The following is a 15,223-nucleotide window of genomic DNA, read 5'->3' as shown; positions in this document are numbered from 1 at the left end:
TGATGAAGTGGCCTTCTCTACAAATGGTGTTGACTGCATACGTTTCCAATCGTCAACTGTGGGCTTTGCGGATTCTATTAGAGTCTCAATATATAGGACCCCTAGAGATCATGTGGACATCCCTGACCAAGTGGGTTTTCCCTTTGTCTGTACTTCGTTCGATCTCCTATTGGGCAGAGTTGCTTCTCTAGCTAGTTCAACACTCCTCTCTAACACGTCAGCATCGGTTGGTTAGATAGATTGGGAACCGAGTGGTCTTTTGGCCGACAAGAGTTGTTCACTCGTCTGTCGAAGTTCTAGAGCATACTAGTAACAATTTTCAATACCATGATTCCTTGATTGGTGGTAGTCACAAAATTGGCCTTTCGAAGTAAGAAACTACTAGCCTGTTGGGTGATTTGGAGTTGGGCTGACTACTACAACTTGAACAGCCTTTTGAGTCATTAATTGTTGCTAGGTTTGGCTGTAGTCTTTATACTATAATGGAAGTGGTGGAGCCTTACGCTCCGACTGAATAATGGGGTCGAGTGGAGCATTCATCTCCCTTCGCCGAATGAATTGAGCTTCCTCCATATTTACATATTTAGCTGATCGACTTAATAAGAAGTTGAAATTGGTCAGAGATTTCTTCACTAAGGACCGAAAGAAGTCCCCTTTGACCAATCCTTGACAAAACACACTCACTAATATTTTTGATGAGGGCATTGCAACATCCAGAGCGAGTCAATTGAATCGTTGGATATATTCCCTCAAAGATTCCTTTAGCTTTTGTCTTAAAGAAAAAATGTTGTGTGGTTTTGAGGTACCTCTTGTTGCCGACGAAGTGTTGTAAAAAAACTATTTTGAAATCTTCAAACGTCCGAACAAGACAAGGTAGGAAGCCTATCGAACAACCTTTGAGCTGACCCTAATAGAGTAGTCAAAAACACTCGACATTTAACACCATAGGTGTATTAATGCAGCATAGCAATATTTTTAAATTTTCACAAATATTCTTCCGGGTCGGTGATGCCATTGTACTTCACAATGGTTAGTGGTCGAAAATGATACGGTAATGTGTCGTCAAGGATACACTAGGAAAAATGTGTGCCTTTAGATTTATCTGATCCACCAGCATACTGTCTTTTTTTCTCTCGAGCAAACTCACTATAGGAGATGCTTGCCTTTTTCCCCGAGGGGCCTGATTAGGAGGCACCTGTATGGCCGAAGATTCCATGGACTTCTCCGATGATATGGATGTATGCCTAGAAATTTCTTTTGGAGCGGAATGGATTTTGGCCTATTGGACCGACCCTTTTTGAGGAGTCTTCTTTTGGAGCGGAATGGAATGGATTTTGGCCTATTGGACCAACCCTTTTTGAGGAGTCTTCTTTTGGAGCGGAATGGAATGGATTTTGGCCTATTGGACCAACCCTTTTTGAGGAGTCGGTGGTATAAAAACTTGTGCAAGGAGTGGTTCATCGTTTGCTGTTATTGTTGCCATAATTCCTACTGTTGTTGCATGACTCCTTGAACTACAGCTACAATGATTCGATTGAGATCTTCTGGGAGATGGTGATCGAGGTGGCGGATCTTCCGGTGTCATCCATCTAGGAGTATTAGTCAGGAATAATATTCTTCCCACAGAAGATGTCAATTTATTTCTATCTGAAACTTGCTGAGGATAAGACACCAATGCGCTGGAGGAGTGTTGATAGGCCCCCAAAAGTCACCACCACCTGGATGTCACTGTGCCCCTGGAGAAGAAGAAAAGGGCGGGAGAGGAGAGTTAGAATGGAGGTCCGGGGGAGTCCTCGGATGCCACCACTCTGACGCTAAGTAAATATCACCATAATAGAGAAGAAAATGAATGTGATCGTGTGCAAGTACCTCCGTCCGCGGGTGCAGACTCTTTCTTATATTGTAGCGGTGTCGTCTTTTCTATGTGGTATTTAATAGCATATTTATTAAGAATCTGACGTTATATAGAAATGCTTTAACGGATATGGGCGGCTTAAAGACATGTAACATAATACCCCACGTGCCATGTTAGTGCAAAAGTCGTCAAATTGGGCTGGCTCATTAGGACCATGGGTCGCTAAGCGAGAGCCTGCCGAATGGAATAGTGAAAGATAAATCAATCGGGGGAAGTGAGATACTCTCGCTCAGAGATCTCGACCAAGAGAGCCGGACAGATCCGATCGGAGTATGTAATCGATCGGGATTGACAAGGAGTATCCAATCAGGTCTCGTTGAAGTAGTGAGACGTTTCCGATCGGAATGATTGACTAGGGATCGCATGACAATGCTCAGTTGCTACGACTGATCAAGGATACATCGTGCCGCCTGACCAATTAATTTATTAAAGCCGTTTGGGGGTTGGTGGAGCGCCGGGCTGACTTTATTGACTAGAAAGTCTTATCGGTTAAGGCGATAATTCTGATCGGGAGTTACAATAAGATATCGATCGAACTAAACGAGGCTTGAGATAACTGGACTGTTACATACACATGACGACATCAAAAAAAAAAAAATATATATATATATATATATATATATATATATATATATATATATATATATATATATATATATATATATATATATATATATATATATATATATATATATATATATATATATATATAACGGGATGAGAGATGCATAAAAAAATAATACTAATTATAATGATAAAAACACTAAAACAAATGATTAATGCACGAAATCATGGAGTTCACGAGACTCCGATAAATCACGAGCCCCACAGCCAACTCTAGAAGTGTTCCTTCCTAATCCTCAGGGAACCCCAAGGAGGGAAGTAGGAAGCAGCTATCAGTGCAAGAAATATTAATATGAACTGATTAAACAAACAATATTCGAGTACTGACGAATGTTTATCTAATTTATAGCCTTTTTTATATAGCATGCCTGAGTCTTGTGGCAGAGGATTCAAAAGGCATCACAGCCTCCAGATTAAATACTGATCTTACCAAACAAGACAAATCCTTGATTGGCCTCTTCTGCTTCACATCAACTATCCAACAATACAAGTTATATATGATGATTATAAATCCAGATGGCCTTTTGGAACAAGCATTGATCATTGGCATATCATCTGAGCAACTCCAAGCTAATTCATTGGGTGAACCATAAGAAACTCTGAAATTCAACTCTTCTTTGAAGCACTAAATTGAAGGTAATTTGTTTTGATTCCTTTCCCTTCACCTAATATGCTGCTTCTTTATATATCCTGGTGATCAATAAAATTTTTATCTTCTCACAAAGCACAAAAGAAAAGCCAATTGTCAGACTGACCTTTCAATGAGAGCATACGGTGGAGTTGTGGCAGCAGTACTGGAATCAGATAAATTTGTGTATATATACTAGCAGAGCAGGACTGTACTTGAAGAATTGTTTCCAGAAGACCTCTAAAGAGTTTTTATTTTCTTCAAAGCAAAATGGAAAGAAAAAAGAAAGAAAGGAGGAACAGTTTCATCAGAACAATAGGCATAATAATGTGGCAAAAGGCGAAATCGCTCGCCCCCAGCGCTCCCGCCGCACCCGACCCAAGGACAGTAGGCATAATAATGATCCATGCATCTCTAGCATTTTCTTGGAAATGTTTCAAGCTACTATTTGTCAGAAATGTAAGTTGTGGATTCAGCATGTGATCAGGGCGCAGATGCTTTAACTAGTCCATGCTAGCTAGTGTTGATGCAACTAAGGCAATTACGACTTAAGAGAGAGGGAAGTTGGAGCAATGGAGCATTCAAGAAACAAGATTTGGCTCCATTTGATAATTCGCTAAAAGGACCACTACTACAGGAGCTAGCTAGCAAAGGAAGGAATCTGATGAGCCTGCAATTAAGTTTGTTCTTAGTATGAAACACCACATACCAAATCTTTTTGAATTCTCATTCAACTATCTAGGAATGAAGAAGCATTGATTGTAGGGAGAGGAGAGGGGGGCCATTTGGTTTTGTTTTGTTCCTCCTCTTTATCCGGCAGTCGGAGTGGACAAAGCAGCGCTCTTGAAGCCCGTGACCGAGCTGCATGTGAAGAATTGAGGAGCTGCTAAGCTCGCTGTCTGTTCCCCTCGTCCATTAGGCTCGTTCACGTGTTGAGAGCTATGGGCCTTGGCATTTGCTCCCTTCGAGCTACCGTCCACGTACCACGCACAGGCTTAAAACTAATGATCAGAGAAGGGAGAGTGAAGAGGACGTTCCTTTTAAATTAATTCCTTTACTAATTACCGAGATATTCCAGGCCGATCTCTGCTATTTAGACCTCTAAGTTTCCACACTTGCTCGGCGAGTGTGGTTAGGATGAGGTGCTTTGGGGTGCTCCTTTTCCTCGTCCTCGTCCTGCTCTCTGCGTGCTCAAATTTTGATGGCTGCGAAGGTAAAAGGCACTGGAGGCAGAGGAAGGCTTCCTCGTCCATGATTAGGAAAAAGGGGAAGGAGAAGAATGGCAGTCGGCATGGGCATGGTGGCGGCGGAAGAGGAGGAAGTGGTCACCTGAGTCATCCTCCGGCGCCGAGTCCAAGCCCGGGCGCAGGCTCTCCGGAGAGTGCCGTCTTCGACGTGCTCGACTTCGGAGCGAAGGGAGATGGTGTCGCGGACGACACGAAGGTTGGCTTTGCTCTGTTTTCTTCATAATTTGCATGAATTCTCTCAAAACACTCGGAGAAAATGATTGAAAAGTGAAGCTTAGATCGTTTGCAATGATGTCCGTACCCATTCATTCACGGACTCTGACCTGATTGATGATCGTGGCCTGAACTAAAGTGCAGGCTTTCGAGGCTGCATGGGCTGCTGCTTGCAAGGTGGCTAGCTCAGTCATGGCTGTTCCACCAGAGTTTGAGTTCCTTGTGGGTCCCATCTCCTTCTCCGGGCCTTACTGTCAGCCCAACATTGTTTTCCAGGTAATTCAACAAGAAAACTACTCATCAAAATAACTGATATTTTTTATTCGATTATTTCGATCGAATCATTCATCAAAATTTTGCTCGGTGCAGTTGGATGGTATGATAATCGCTCCAACTAACGCCAAGTACTGGGGTTCCGGACTTCTGTGGTGGATCGAGTTCACCAAACTGAAAGGCATAACAATTCGAGGCAGCGGCGTAATCGAAGGGCGAGGAAGTGCCTGGTGGTCATACGCCGACTCTGATGTCGATCCAGTAAGCCTGCAGTGTCACATAGTCGAATTCATGCTCGTCTTCTCTCGATAACCCTCACGACTGCTCATCTTTGACAGATACACGATGAGCTGAGCTCGACGAACCTACCACAGATTAAGCCGACTGTGAGATCTCTCATTCATCATTCCGTTCCACTCTTGTTCTACATTAATATATATATTCTGCTTTAATTGCTACAGGCTCTGAGATTCTACGGTAGCTACAATGTGACAGTGACCGGCATCACGATCCAGAACAGCCAACAATGCCATCTCAAGTTCGACAACTGCGAAGCTGTTCAGGTCCACAACATCACAGTCGCTTCGCCAGGCAGCAGCCTCAACACCGATGGTATCCATCTGCAGAACTCGAGAGATGTCATGATCCACCATGCCAACGTGAGCTGTGGTAGTATATCTATCTACCTTACTTAATTTACTGATGATCCAAATTAAAGGAAATTAAAGTTTACTGAAACACACAGGCGACGACTGCGTGTCCATACAAACAGGGTGCTCGAACATTGATATCCACAGCGTAAATTGTGGACCTGGCCACGGAATCAGCGTCGGCGGACTCGGAAGAGACAGCAGCAAAGCCTGCGTTTCAAACATCACCGTCAGGGACGTCAATTTTCACGGCACCATGACCGGTGTCAGAATCAAAACCTGGCAGGGCGGATCAGGGGCAGCCGAGAGCATAAGATTCTCGAACATTAGAGTCTCGGAGGTCCAAACTCCGATCGTGATCGACCAATTCTACTGCGACCGGAGCTCGTGCAGGAACCAGACGTCAGCGGTGGCTCTCTCAGGCGTTGCGTATGAAAACATAAAGGGGACTTACACGGTGAAGCCGGTGCACTTCGCTTGCAGCGATGCCTCTCCGTGCTCGGATATCACATTGACCCAAATCGAGCTTCGACCTCTGCAAGAACATTACCACATGTACGAACCCTTCTGCTGGCAGACCTTTGGGGAGCTGTACACCCCGACGGTTCCTCCGATCGCCTGCTTGCAGAACGGAAAACCGGCGAGTAATCGGATACTGTCCGACCGCGATTTGTGCTGATATAGACCACCTGCAAGGTCGAAGGTGGTGTGTTACTGGCCTGTGCACATTCATGTTAATGTGCGGTCGTTGTAATTCTTGCGACCCCTTCGCACCATTGCTTCAGAGTATATATTTAGAGTGCTCAGTTAGCATCCTTATTCCTTACGACAACGTATATGGAAATAAGCCTCCGTTTCCGGCTGATGCCATTGATTCTATACGATGTTTCAAGTATTGGCAAATCTGAAGGTGTTCTAATTATCAGTATCGACGTATATGGCCGGTTCTATATATGATGTGTTCTTTCTTCCGAACCAGGATTCTCTGTCAGTTTCTTCTTGAGTGCATAGATCACACCTTTAACTCAAGTACTTCTTGAAATGCATATTACTGCCTTAATAATGCAAACTGAAATTAATACTTAGAATTTAAAGAGTTCTTATTAACATCAGAAATGTTCTGTGTCTGAAATTGGTGGAAATGGTGCGTTGGACAAATGACTCTATTGTTGACTGAGAGAAAACTCTAATATGAAGAGGTGACACCTGACCCTCCTTCCTGCGCACACCGTAAAGAGAATGTTAGAGCGAGAACCAAGAACGGGGCTCCTGATGTAGGAACTCCGATGCTCAAGTCAGTACAACAGCCGAGCGAAAAGTACAGAAGAAGATGACAGTAGATGCATACGCCTGAGTGCGAGTATAGTAAAGCGTAGTAAGATGTGCTAAAAAGATGTATGATACGGTGTATCAAGGTGGGGTCCGATAAAGCCAGACAGTCAGAAGTCAAGGGGACGTGACAGTCAAGAGAACGTGGCAATCAGAAGTCAAAGGGACGTAACAGCTAGCAGTTAGGGGAAAGAAGGACTCAGACCTCTTATGACATCATCAGCCGCATAATTCCCAATCGGGTATTGATAGGACAGGATCCAGACCTGAAACATAACATGTAGCCTAGAGTAACGCCTGACATACCTCGACTGGTCGAGTTCCTCAATCTGATCTGCACAGACAAGTTTAGTACTTGTAGTAAGACAACTCTTGGTCAGGCCTTCAGTGCTCTAAGCGTGAAAGATGGGACCCTCGTCGCAACCCATCTCCTTCATCAAGACTCAAGGCAGGAGACACCCCCGAACGATCATCCCGAGCTGTCCGTAGCTAGACCCGGGCAAGAAATAAGGCACTGAGCGACAAACAAGGTCAGAGAATCGTAACATCCTATCAAAGAATAACCACCATATGTCAAAGAATATTTCAATGGTCTGCTATCGCCTGGGTATGGAACCTTCCTTCCACCAATGAGAGGGAACCATGTGTCCTCCATCACCGGACAGGCCTCGACACCCGACATTCTCTGATCAGGCTCTAGAGGTACGCAGTGTCATATAAAAAGGGAGGTCCTCTCCCTTGAGCAGGTACGTGCACATCTGCACTCGTCCTCTACAGTTCTTTTTCCTTCGTACATGTTTCTTTTGAGGAAAAAGTACCAGATTTAAGTGTCGGAGGGTTTGCGCTATGGACTTTTTCCTTGATTTTGGGTCTCTAACGTTCCGATTGCTTGTCTGAATGTGCACAGAACCAAAGTACCACCGGTCTTCGTCACCGCCATCCTTCCATCACACAGAGGGGGTCCTTTTCCTATTACTTGTATGTTGGGTGTGTTTTAGCCATCTCTCTATCAACACCGACATCATCTCAATCGACCTTCGTCTGACTTAGATTCCGGACAAGATCAATTTGGCGCCGTCTGTGGGAATATCCTTCACATGTTCTGGAACGTGAAGATAGAGGATACCGGAAGAATCAACGTCATCATGACCGCAAGAAAGTGCGAACTGTTCAAGGAGGCCAAGAGGCGTGCGGCTTCCAAAAAACAGACCACTTCTTCACGGTCGTACAAGATGTCTGCAATTTTTAAGGACCCGACTCGCGTCTCAGATAGGGGATCTAAGAGAAAACAGCCCGAGGATTTCCCTCAAGCCTTCTATCGGGAGCCTGGCTCGGATTATTACCATAAGGGCCCGGACTGTTACAATAAGAAAGAGCAACCACAAGTCTCTATCGCGGAGAGCTCCCCGCCTAAAGATTCAAAGAAAGGGAAAGCTATAGTCCTCAGGGAGGAGCCCCGGGGGGAGCCTGAGGAGTAAGTGTCCTTCTCTCTAAGGGTACTCGAGGAGAAGCTACCGAAAGGGTACAAGCCCCTAGCCATTGGGGAGTATGACGGTAGCAAGGACCCGGAGGATCATTTTAGAAAATTTTGGAACGCTGCGCTGCTGCACTAATACAGCGACGTCATCAAGTGTCGAGTGTTCTTAAACACTCTGTCCAGCTCGATACAAAAATGGTTCGATGGACTGCCGAATGGGTCCATCATCTGCTTCCATGACTTCAAGACCGTTTTCCTGTGCCATTTTGCCAGTATCAGGAAGTACTAGAAGACAGACCACTGTTTTTTCGCCCTCAAACAAGGGTCTGCGGAACCCTTGCGGAGTTATATTAAACGTTTCAACCAGGTAGCCCAGGACGTCCCTGCCTCTACCTCGGAGATATTGATGAGTGTCTTCTCTCATGGCCTAGTGGAGGGGGGAGTTCTTCCAGACTCTCATTCGGGAGCTAGTAAAGAATTTTGATGAGATGCTGGGGAAGGTAGCCAGCTACATCAACGTAGAAGAAGCCCAGGCGGCTCGGCGGAAAGCAGACAAGGTGCCTGCTCTTGCCAACAAGTCGAAAAGAAAGTCGTCCCAACCTCCCGCTCAGCCTTTTCCCCGCTCTAAGGATGCCCGACTAGGCTTTCCGCCCGGTCCGATTTCCAGGGCGGCTCAGAGGGTAGAAGATGTCCAAGCCCCCAGATCCTGTCAGTGGGGGCCCCTCTATTGCACTTACCACATGTCCCACACTCACTCCATAGGAGATTGCGTCCAGTTCGCTCGTGACTCTCGGCGCCCAGCTGAACTTGGTCTACCTCCACTCGAGATCGTGCCAAAGCTTCAAATGCTACTGGCCAACTAGCCTACTGCTGTAAAAGGTCAGTCAGGTAAATCCCTACCTGAAAATGCAGGTCAGGGAAAGTCAGCAGCCAGGCCAGGGTACAGAGCCAATAGGATCCCCTGAGGAGAATAGGGAAAATACGGTCATCCGAGAGATCGACAAGATCTCTGGAGGACCCAAGAATGGAGACTCCGCCCCGGCCCGGAAATCTCATGAGCCCGCCTATAGATACACGCTGTGGGATGTAGCCGGGAACAAGCCGTCGACTCTATAATCATTTTTGGGCCGAACGACCTGGAAGGGTTGGTGCTCCCACACGATGATGCCCTAATAATTAAAGCTGTCATAACCAACAGTCGCGTGGCCAGGGTTTTTGTTGATACCGGAAGCTCTGTCAACATGCTGTTCAAGAATACGTTTGAGGTCATACAAATCGACATCAGCGAACTTCAGCCTGTAGTCACTTCCTTGTACGGGTTCACCGACAATGAGGTAAGACCAATGGGCCAAATCAAGTTAACCATTTTCTTGGGTAGCGAGCCCCCTGGTGAGGATGCGAAGAAGCACTTTCATAGTGGTGGGTTTACTATCCTCGTATAATATTAACCTAGGTAGACTGGCACTACACGAGTTTCGGGCGATAGTCTCCATTTTCCATCAGAAGATTAAATTCCCTATTGGAGACCAGGTCGGGGAAGTCCAAGGTGAGCAATTGGTCTCTCGCAAGTGTTATATTGACACGATGAGAGTGGAGGCCTGCAAGGCTTAAAGAACACAGGATGGCGGAATCCACGTCATCCAAGAGGAGCCTCTATCTATAGCTGAGGAACCCATTCCTCGGGAGGAGGTCTAGCTCTATCTAGAGCGCCCGGAGAGCATCATCCGCATATCAGGTGATCTACCAATCGAAATCAAGACAGATCTAATTAAATGCCTGACACGCAATAGGGATATCTTCGCCTGATCCCCTGAGGAGCTACCAGGAGTCAAGCCCGAGGTAGTTGAACACAAACTACATCTTCTGCCTGATTCCCGACCAATCATGCAGAAGAAGTGGAACTTCTCAGCCGAACAAAATAAGATCATCCGAGCTGAAGTGGACCAGCTCTTAAAAGTAAGACAAGTAAATAGGTACAGTTCCCATCCTGGCTCTCTAACGTAGTCCTGATGTCCAAACCAAATAATAAGTGGAGGGTCTGCATCGACTTCCAAGACCTCAACCAGGCAAGCCCCAAGGATTGCTACCTGTTACCCAGAATTGACCAAATGGTGTATTCTACTTTCGGTTGTGGGAGGATCTCTATGTTCGATACTTTTCAAGGATACCATCAGATCTCTCTCGCTCGAGAAGATCAAGAGAAGGTTAGTTTCGTCACAACCGACGACACTTTCTACTATACGGTTATGTCGTTTAGTCTACGCAACGCTAGAGCTACCTATTAGTGAATGATAGACAAGATCTTCCGGAAGTAGATCAGGCGAAACGTGAAAATTTATGTAGACGACATCTTCATCAAATCCACCACAGCCACTAGCCATGTAGTTGACGTAGAAGAAACCTGTGGTATCCTGCGGCAGTATGGCTTCAAGTTAAATCCACTGAAGTGCTTGTTCAGGGCTCGACTAGTTACTGAGCGGGGAATCGAAGCCAACCCGGAGAAGGTTCAGGCCCTCCGGGACATGCGGGAGCCCAGGAATCTAAAGGAAGCACAGAAGCTGGTAGGCAGGATTACGACACTCTCTCGGTTCATAGCCCAATCTGTAGACCGAATGCTCTCCTTCTTCAAGGTTCTTAGAAAGGCTGTCAAGTTTCAGTGGGATGAAGAATGCAACAGAGCTTTTGAAGAACTGAAGTAGCATCTAGAGGTCTTACCTTCTCTATTTAAGCCTATTGCGGGAGAGCCGCTCTGGGTATATCTATCAGCTACCCTTGAGGCCGTGGGGATGATGTTGGTAAAAGAACAAGACGATGTATAGCGGCCAGTGTACTTCTTCAGTCACTTATTGACAAGAGTCGGGTCCCGATACATAGCCCTAGAAAAGTTGGTGTATGGACTGGTCCTCATGGCTCACCGCTTAAGACCTTACTTCTTGGCACACCCAATCACTATCCTGACTAACATCACCATAGGGAAGACTCTTACTAACATGGAGGTAGTTGGTCGACTCATCAAGTGGGTGACCGAGCTAGGAGAATACGATATACAATATCGGCCCTGAACTGCAATTAAGGCACAAGCCCTACCAAATTTTCTGACGGAGATTCATCAGCCTGACTCTGAAGAAACCTGGAAAGTCGATGTAGATTGGTCATCCACTCAGCAGGGAAGCGGAGTAAGGATACTTTTGATATCCCTTTAGGAAGACATCCTGCAACTGGCCGTTAGGCTAAATTTCAGAGCTACTAATAACGAGGCGGAGTATGAGACGCTATTGGCAGGTTGCAAGCATCTGGCCGTTAGAACAAAGTCATGAGAGTATAGGCTCAAAGTGGACAATATCATACCATTGTAGAGATATGTATATTCCATTTAAACACAATAGTTAGGTTCTACGTATTTGATGCCTTGTGTCTAAGTGTGCAGAGACTTAGGAATGCAAGAAGTTAAGTGGAAGAGGGGCAAACAAGAAGGATGACACGGGAATCGAATCAACGGGCTCAGTGCATCTGAGGGACGAGAAGCTGCGGAAAAGTACACCGATGAAGCGAGAAGGACACGCGTAGAGCTTCCGAGGGACGAAAAACCAGGGTGGAAGACTGCTCGAGGAGAAAGTCAGAGTTGGGTTCAAGTGAACTTAACTTTGGAAGGCCCTAGGAACTACTATATTTATCTTCCTTACATGGTTGACGAGCGAAGCGAGAACAACGGCGGGGTGGATCGAAATTTGCATCTCAGTCTTCCTTCCTTGCCTTGATTGGAAAACCGCGAACTTGGTCCCGAATTGATTGTTAGCTCTGTGCGCTTGCTATGGTCACCCTTCACCCATGTCTATGTGCTTTGATTGATGGTACTTCATCACAATCTCAGAAAGATGGTCCATCTTACGCTTTGTGGTTTAGGAAGGATCAATTAGTATTGACTTTGTTAATTTCATCAATTAGTCAATCTATACTCTCTACGTTCACGGGGCTCAACACCTCTCGTCAAGTTTGGGAAGCTCTGGAATACTCTTTTGCATCCCACTCTCAAGCACGAGTTCTTCAACTTCGTCTACAATTACAGTCTTTGCAACGAGAAGATATCTCCATTAATGATTGTATGCAATCAGTCAAGACCATCGCCAACAACTTAGCTGTAATTGGACATTCAGTCTTTGATACAAAACTATTAATACATGTTCTTGTATGTTTAGGCCCTCAATATGATAGTTTTGTTCCTAATGTCACGACTCACATGGATCAAGTGTCACTTGAAAAACCTCACGGTATGTTATCCTCTCATGAAAGACTTCTACAGATACAATCTCAGAAGATTTCAGGTTCTCTTTCATTATCAGCACACATGACTAGCAAAGCTCCACAGTCTGATCATCATAATCAGTCTCATCTGCAACATGATTATCAAAATCATAATGGAGGAGGTAGAGGTCGAAGTTGAGGCTGAGGTAGAGGACGTTGTCAGATTTACTTCAACTATAGTCATTATGCTCAAAAGTGTTATAAAAGATTTGATTCAAATTTTTCTGGAGATCCTACTTCATCAAATTAATCTTCACCCTCCTTTTGGCAATCTACATCACAATCGAGAGCATTCTCTCTTTCCGTTCTCCCTAATACAGTTTCATCTATTCTTGGAACCCCAGGATGACACCTAGACTCTAGAGTAATTGATCATATTCCACCATATTATGATGTTCGCAAGGAAGATTCGTCATATCATAAACCTAATAGGTGCAAAAAAACAATAGCTCAGGGATCTCATTCTACTCTAAGTAAATTTTAAAGTCAGTTCCTTCTTATCTTTTTGTTTGTTTTCTCCCTAAAAAAACCTCCACCATAACTATCTTTCTTCTTAATATCTTTCTCTCAAAATTAGCAATTCAAGGTTTCCATCTCTTTTTTCTCTTCTCCTCTCCTCTTTATCTTTCTTCTCTTATCTTCTCCTCTTTTACAATAGCAGGATCATTATGGTTGTCTTTCCTCGATAACTATTGCTTCTTTTTTAACCCTCTTCTAACTATTGTTTCTTTTTTAGCCCTCTTCTTACGGCCAAATAGCAAAAAAAATTTATGTTTTGCTCAGCACTATTTTGCTTAGCACACAATTGTAGGTTTTCTTCCTCTGCTCCAGCATATTCAGCCATCAAAATATAACCTTCTCTCTTTGTTATTTTTATTCCAACGGCAAATAAGATTCCAACCTTCAAATAACAACTCCTCGTCTCCTTCTAGTTGTTGTCTTTTTTCATCAAAGACAAAGTTCAATAAATCTATCGTTTCGTTGATCGTATTGGTAAACTTTGCTCTAGAAGATATATATGATTGGTTATTGACAATCAAACTCAACGTTCAAAAATCTCCCGTTGAATTTATCGAGGATAATGACGACAAAGATAATAGTTTGAGAGATTCAGAAATTGATTTTAATTATTAATAATTTACCATATTTAGATTACAATTCAAATTATATATTTATCATATTTTTATATTTATCATTATCATATTTATATGATAATTTATTACTATATTCATGATAATATATTATGATACTTATGATAATATATTTTCATATTTATTATTATATTTTTATATACTGTTTTAATAATATATATAAATAAGCGAGTTAACATACAATTATCAATCAATACTTAAAAAAAACAATTGTCTCTGTGTTTATCTTTCTATTCTTTTCTAAGTTTAAGCATGATCTAGCCAATCTTTGACCTTGTCAAAGCTTCCCCTGCTTCCAATCAGTAGGCGGTTCCAAGATCGGATTTTTGGCCCTCAAACATGTATCCTTATCAAAGAATCTCCCGTCGAACAAGGGCGAAAAGCCCTAATTCGAATCAGGAGACACCTCCAAGATCGGATTTTTGGCCCCTCGATCATAGAGAACTCGCCTCGCTCGTGAGCCATGCAATAGAGAACGCGCTTGAGCGTGCGAGGGCATGAGGAAGGCCACCGCCAGGAAGAAGGGCGGAGATGAAGAGCTACCACCCTCAAGCGCGTTGGGGATCCCCGTGCTCCCATTCTACATCCGAGATCTTCTGTATTTAACGTGGACGGCAACCCCGAGAACACGATCCGCACGCAATTTTACTTCCATATAATGAAACACGCAATTTTAATTTTTTCTTTTCCAAGAACAAATTTAGATTATAAATTTTAAAAAATCAAAAATATGAACAAAATGGTGTTTAATCAAATGGACGATTAAGTTATCGGCCATAATCCATTGATCTTGCATTTTACACTGTTATCTTGGAACATAACACGGAGGTAAGATCTCTTGGACCACTTTTGTGATCCAGGAGATGTGTCATTCATATTTATGATCAAATAAAAATGGCGCAGGGATGTGCCATTCGTATTTGTGATCAGATCGTGATTGTGATCTGATCGTAAATGATTGCGATCCCTTCTTGAGTTCATCGTTCCCATCATATTATAATTTTTTTGAAGGTCGCCCAAAGGACACTCTCATTTTATACCTAATAATTTGACCACTTATTCACTATGGGAGACCTTCTGTATAAATATGAATGACATATTTTTTGGACTATAAAAAAAATGAGAAATGATATTCATCTAGAATTTTCAGCTAGAAAATTCATCTAGATAGACACATAAATGATGGGGCCTATAAAAAGTGAAATGATGGGTCTCATCTTTATGTGTCTATCTAGATGAATTTTTTAAATGAAAATTTTAGATGAGTACCACAACTCAAAAAAAAAAATAGTTCGACCTTTGCAGAATAAGTAGTAATCAAGTAGGACATAGACTTCAACGGATCGTACAGATGTAGATATTTTAAATTTAGGCATAGCAGCCGTCGGATACTTTGGCGGCGGCGATGGCGGTT

General features: G+C 43.7%; 1 protein-coding gene across 1 annotated transcript; it reads left to right on the top strand.

The window, feature by feature from the left end:
• The first annotated feature begins 4,091 nt into the window (after positions 1–4,091).
• LOC121976864 (polygalacturonase At1g48100-like) lies at positions 4,092–6,376 on the top strand. The gene is made up of 6 exons (XM_042529255.1): positions 4,092–4,610; positions 4,772–4,903; positions 4,997–5,161; positions 5,239–5,286; positions 5,362–5,569; positions 5,646–6,376. Exons 1-6 carry the CDS (start codon positions 4,305–4,307, stop codon positions 6,227–6,229), a joined length of 1,443 nt encoding a protein of 480 aa, XP_042385189.1. The 5' UTR covers positions 4,092–4,304; the 3' UTR covers positions 6,230–6,376.
• The last annotated feature ends 8,847 nt before the right edge of the window (positions 6,377–15,223 follow it).

This window comes from Zingiber officinale, chromosome 1B, assembly GCF_018446385.1.
Source record: "Zingiber officinale cultivar Zhangliang chromosome 1B, Zo_v1.1, whole genome shotgun sequence".
In the NCBI taxonomy this organism is placed as follows: domain Eukaryota; kingdom Viridiplantae; phylum Streptophyta; class Magnoliopsida; order Zingiberales; family Zingiberaceae; genus Zingiber; species Zingiber officinale.
Note: the sequence above shows the minus strand (reverse complement) of the source record. Positions and strands in the feature narration are given on the sequence as shown.

Coding starts and splice junctions, on each gene's coding strand:
- LOC121976864 (XM_042529255.1), top strand. CDS start 4,305: ATGAGGTGCTTTGGGGTGCTCCTTTTCCTCGTCCTCGTCCTGCTCTCT. Junction 5,287..5,361: donor TACCACAGATTAAGCCGACT/GTGAGATCTCTC, acceptor TAATTGCTACAG/GCTCTGAGATTCTACGGTAG. Junction 5,570..5,645: donor CCATGCCAACGTGAGCTGTG/GTAGTATATCTA, acceptor TGAAACACACAG/GCGACGACTGCGTGTCCATA.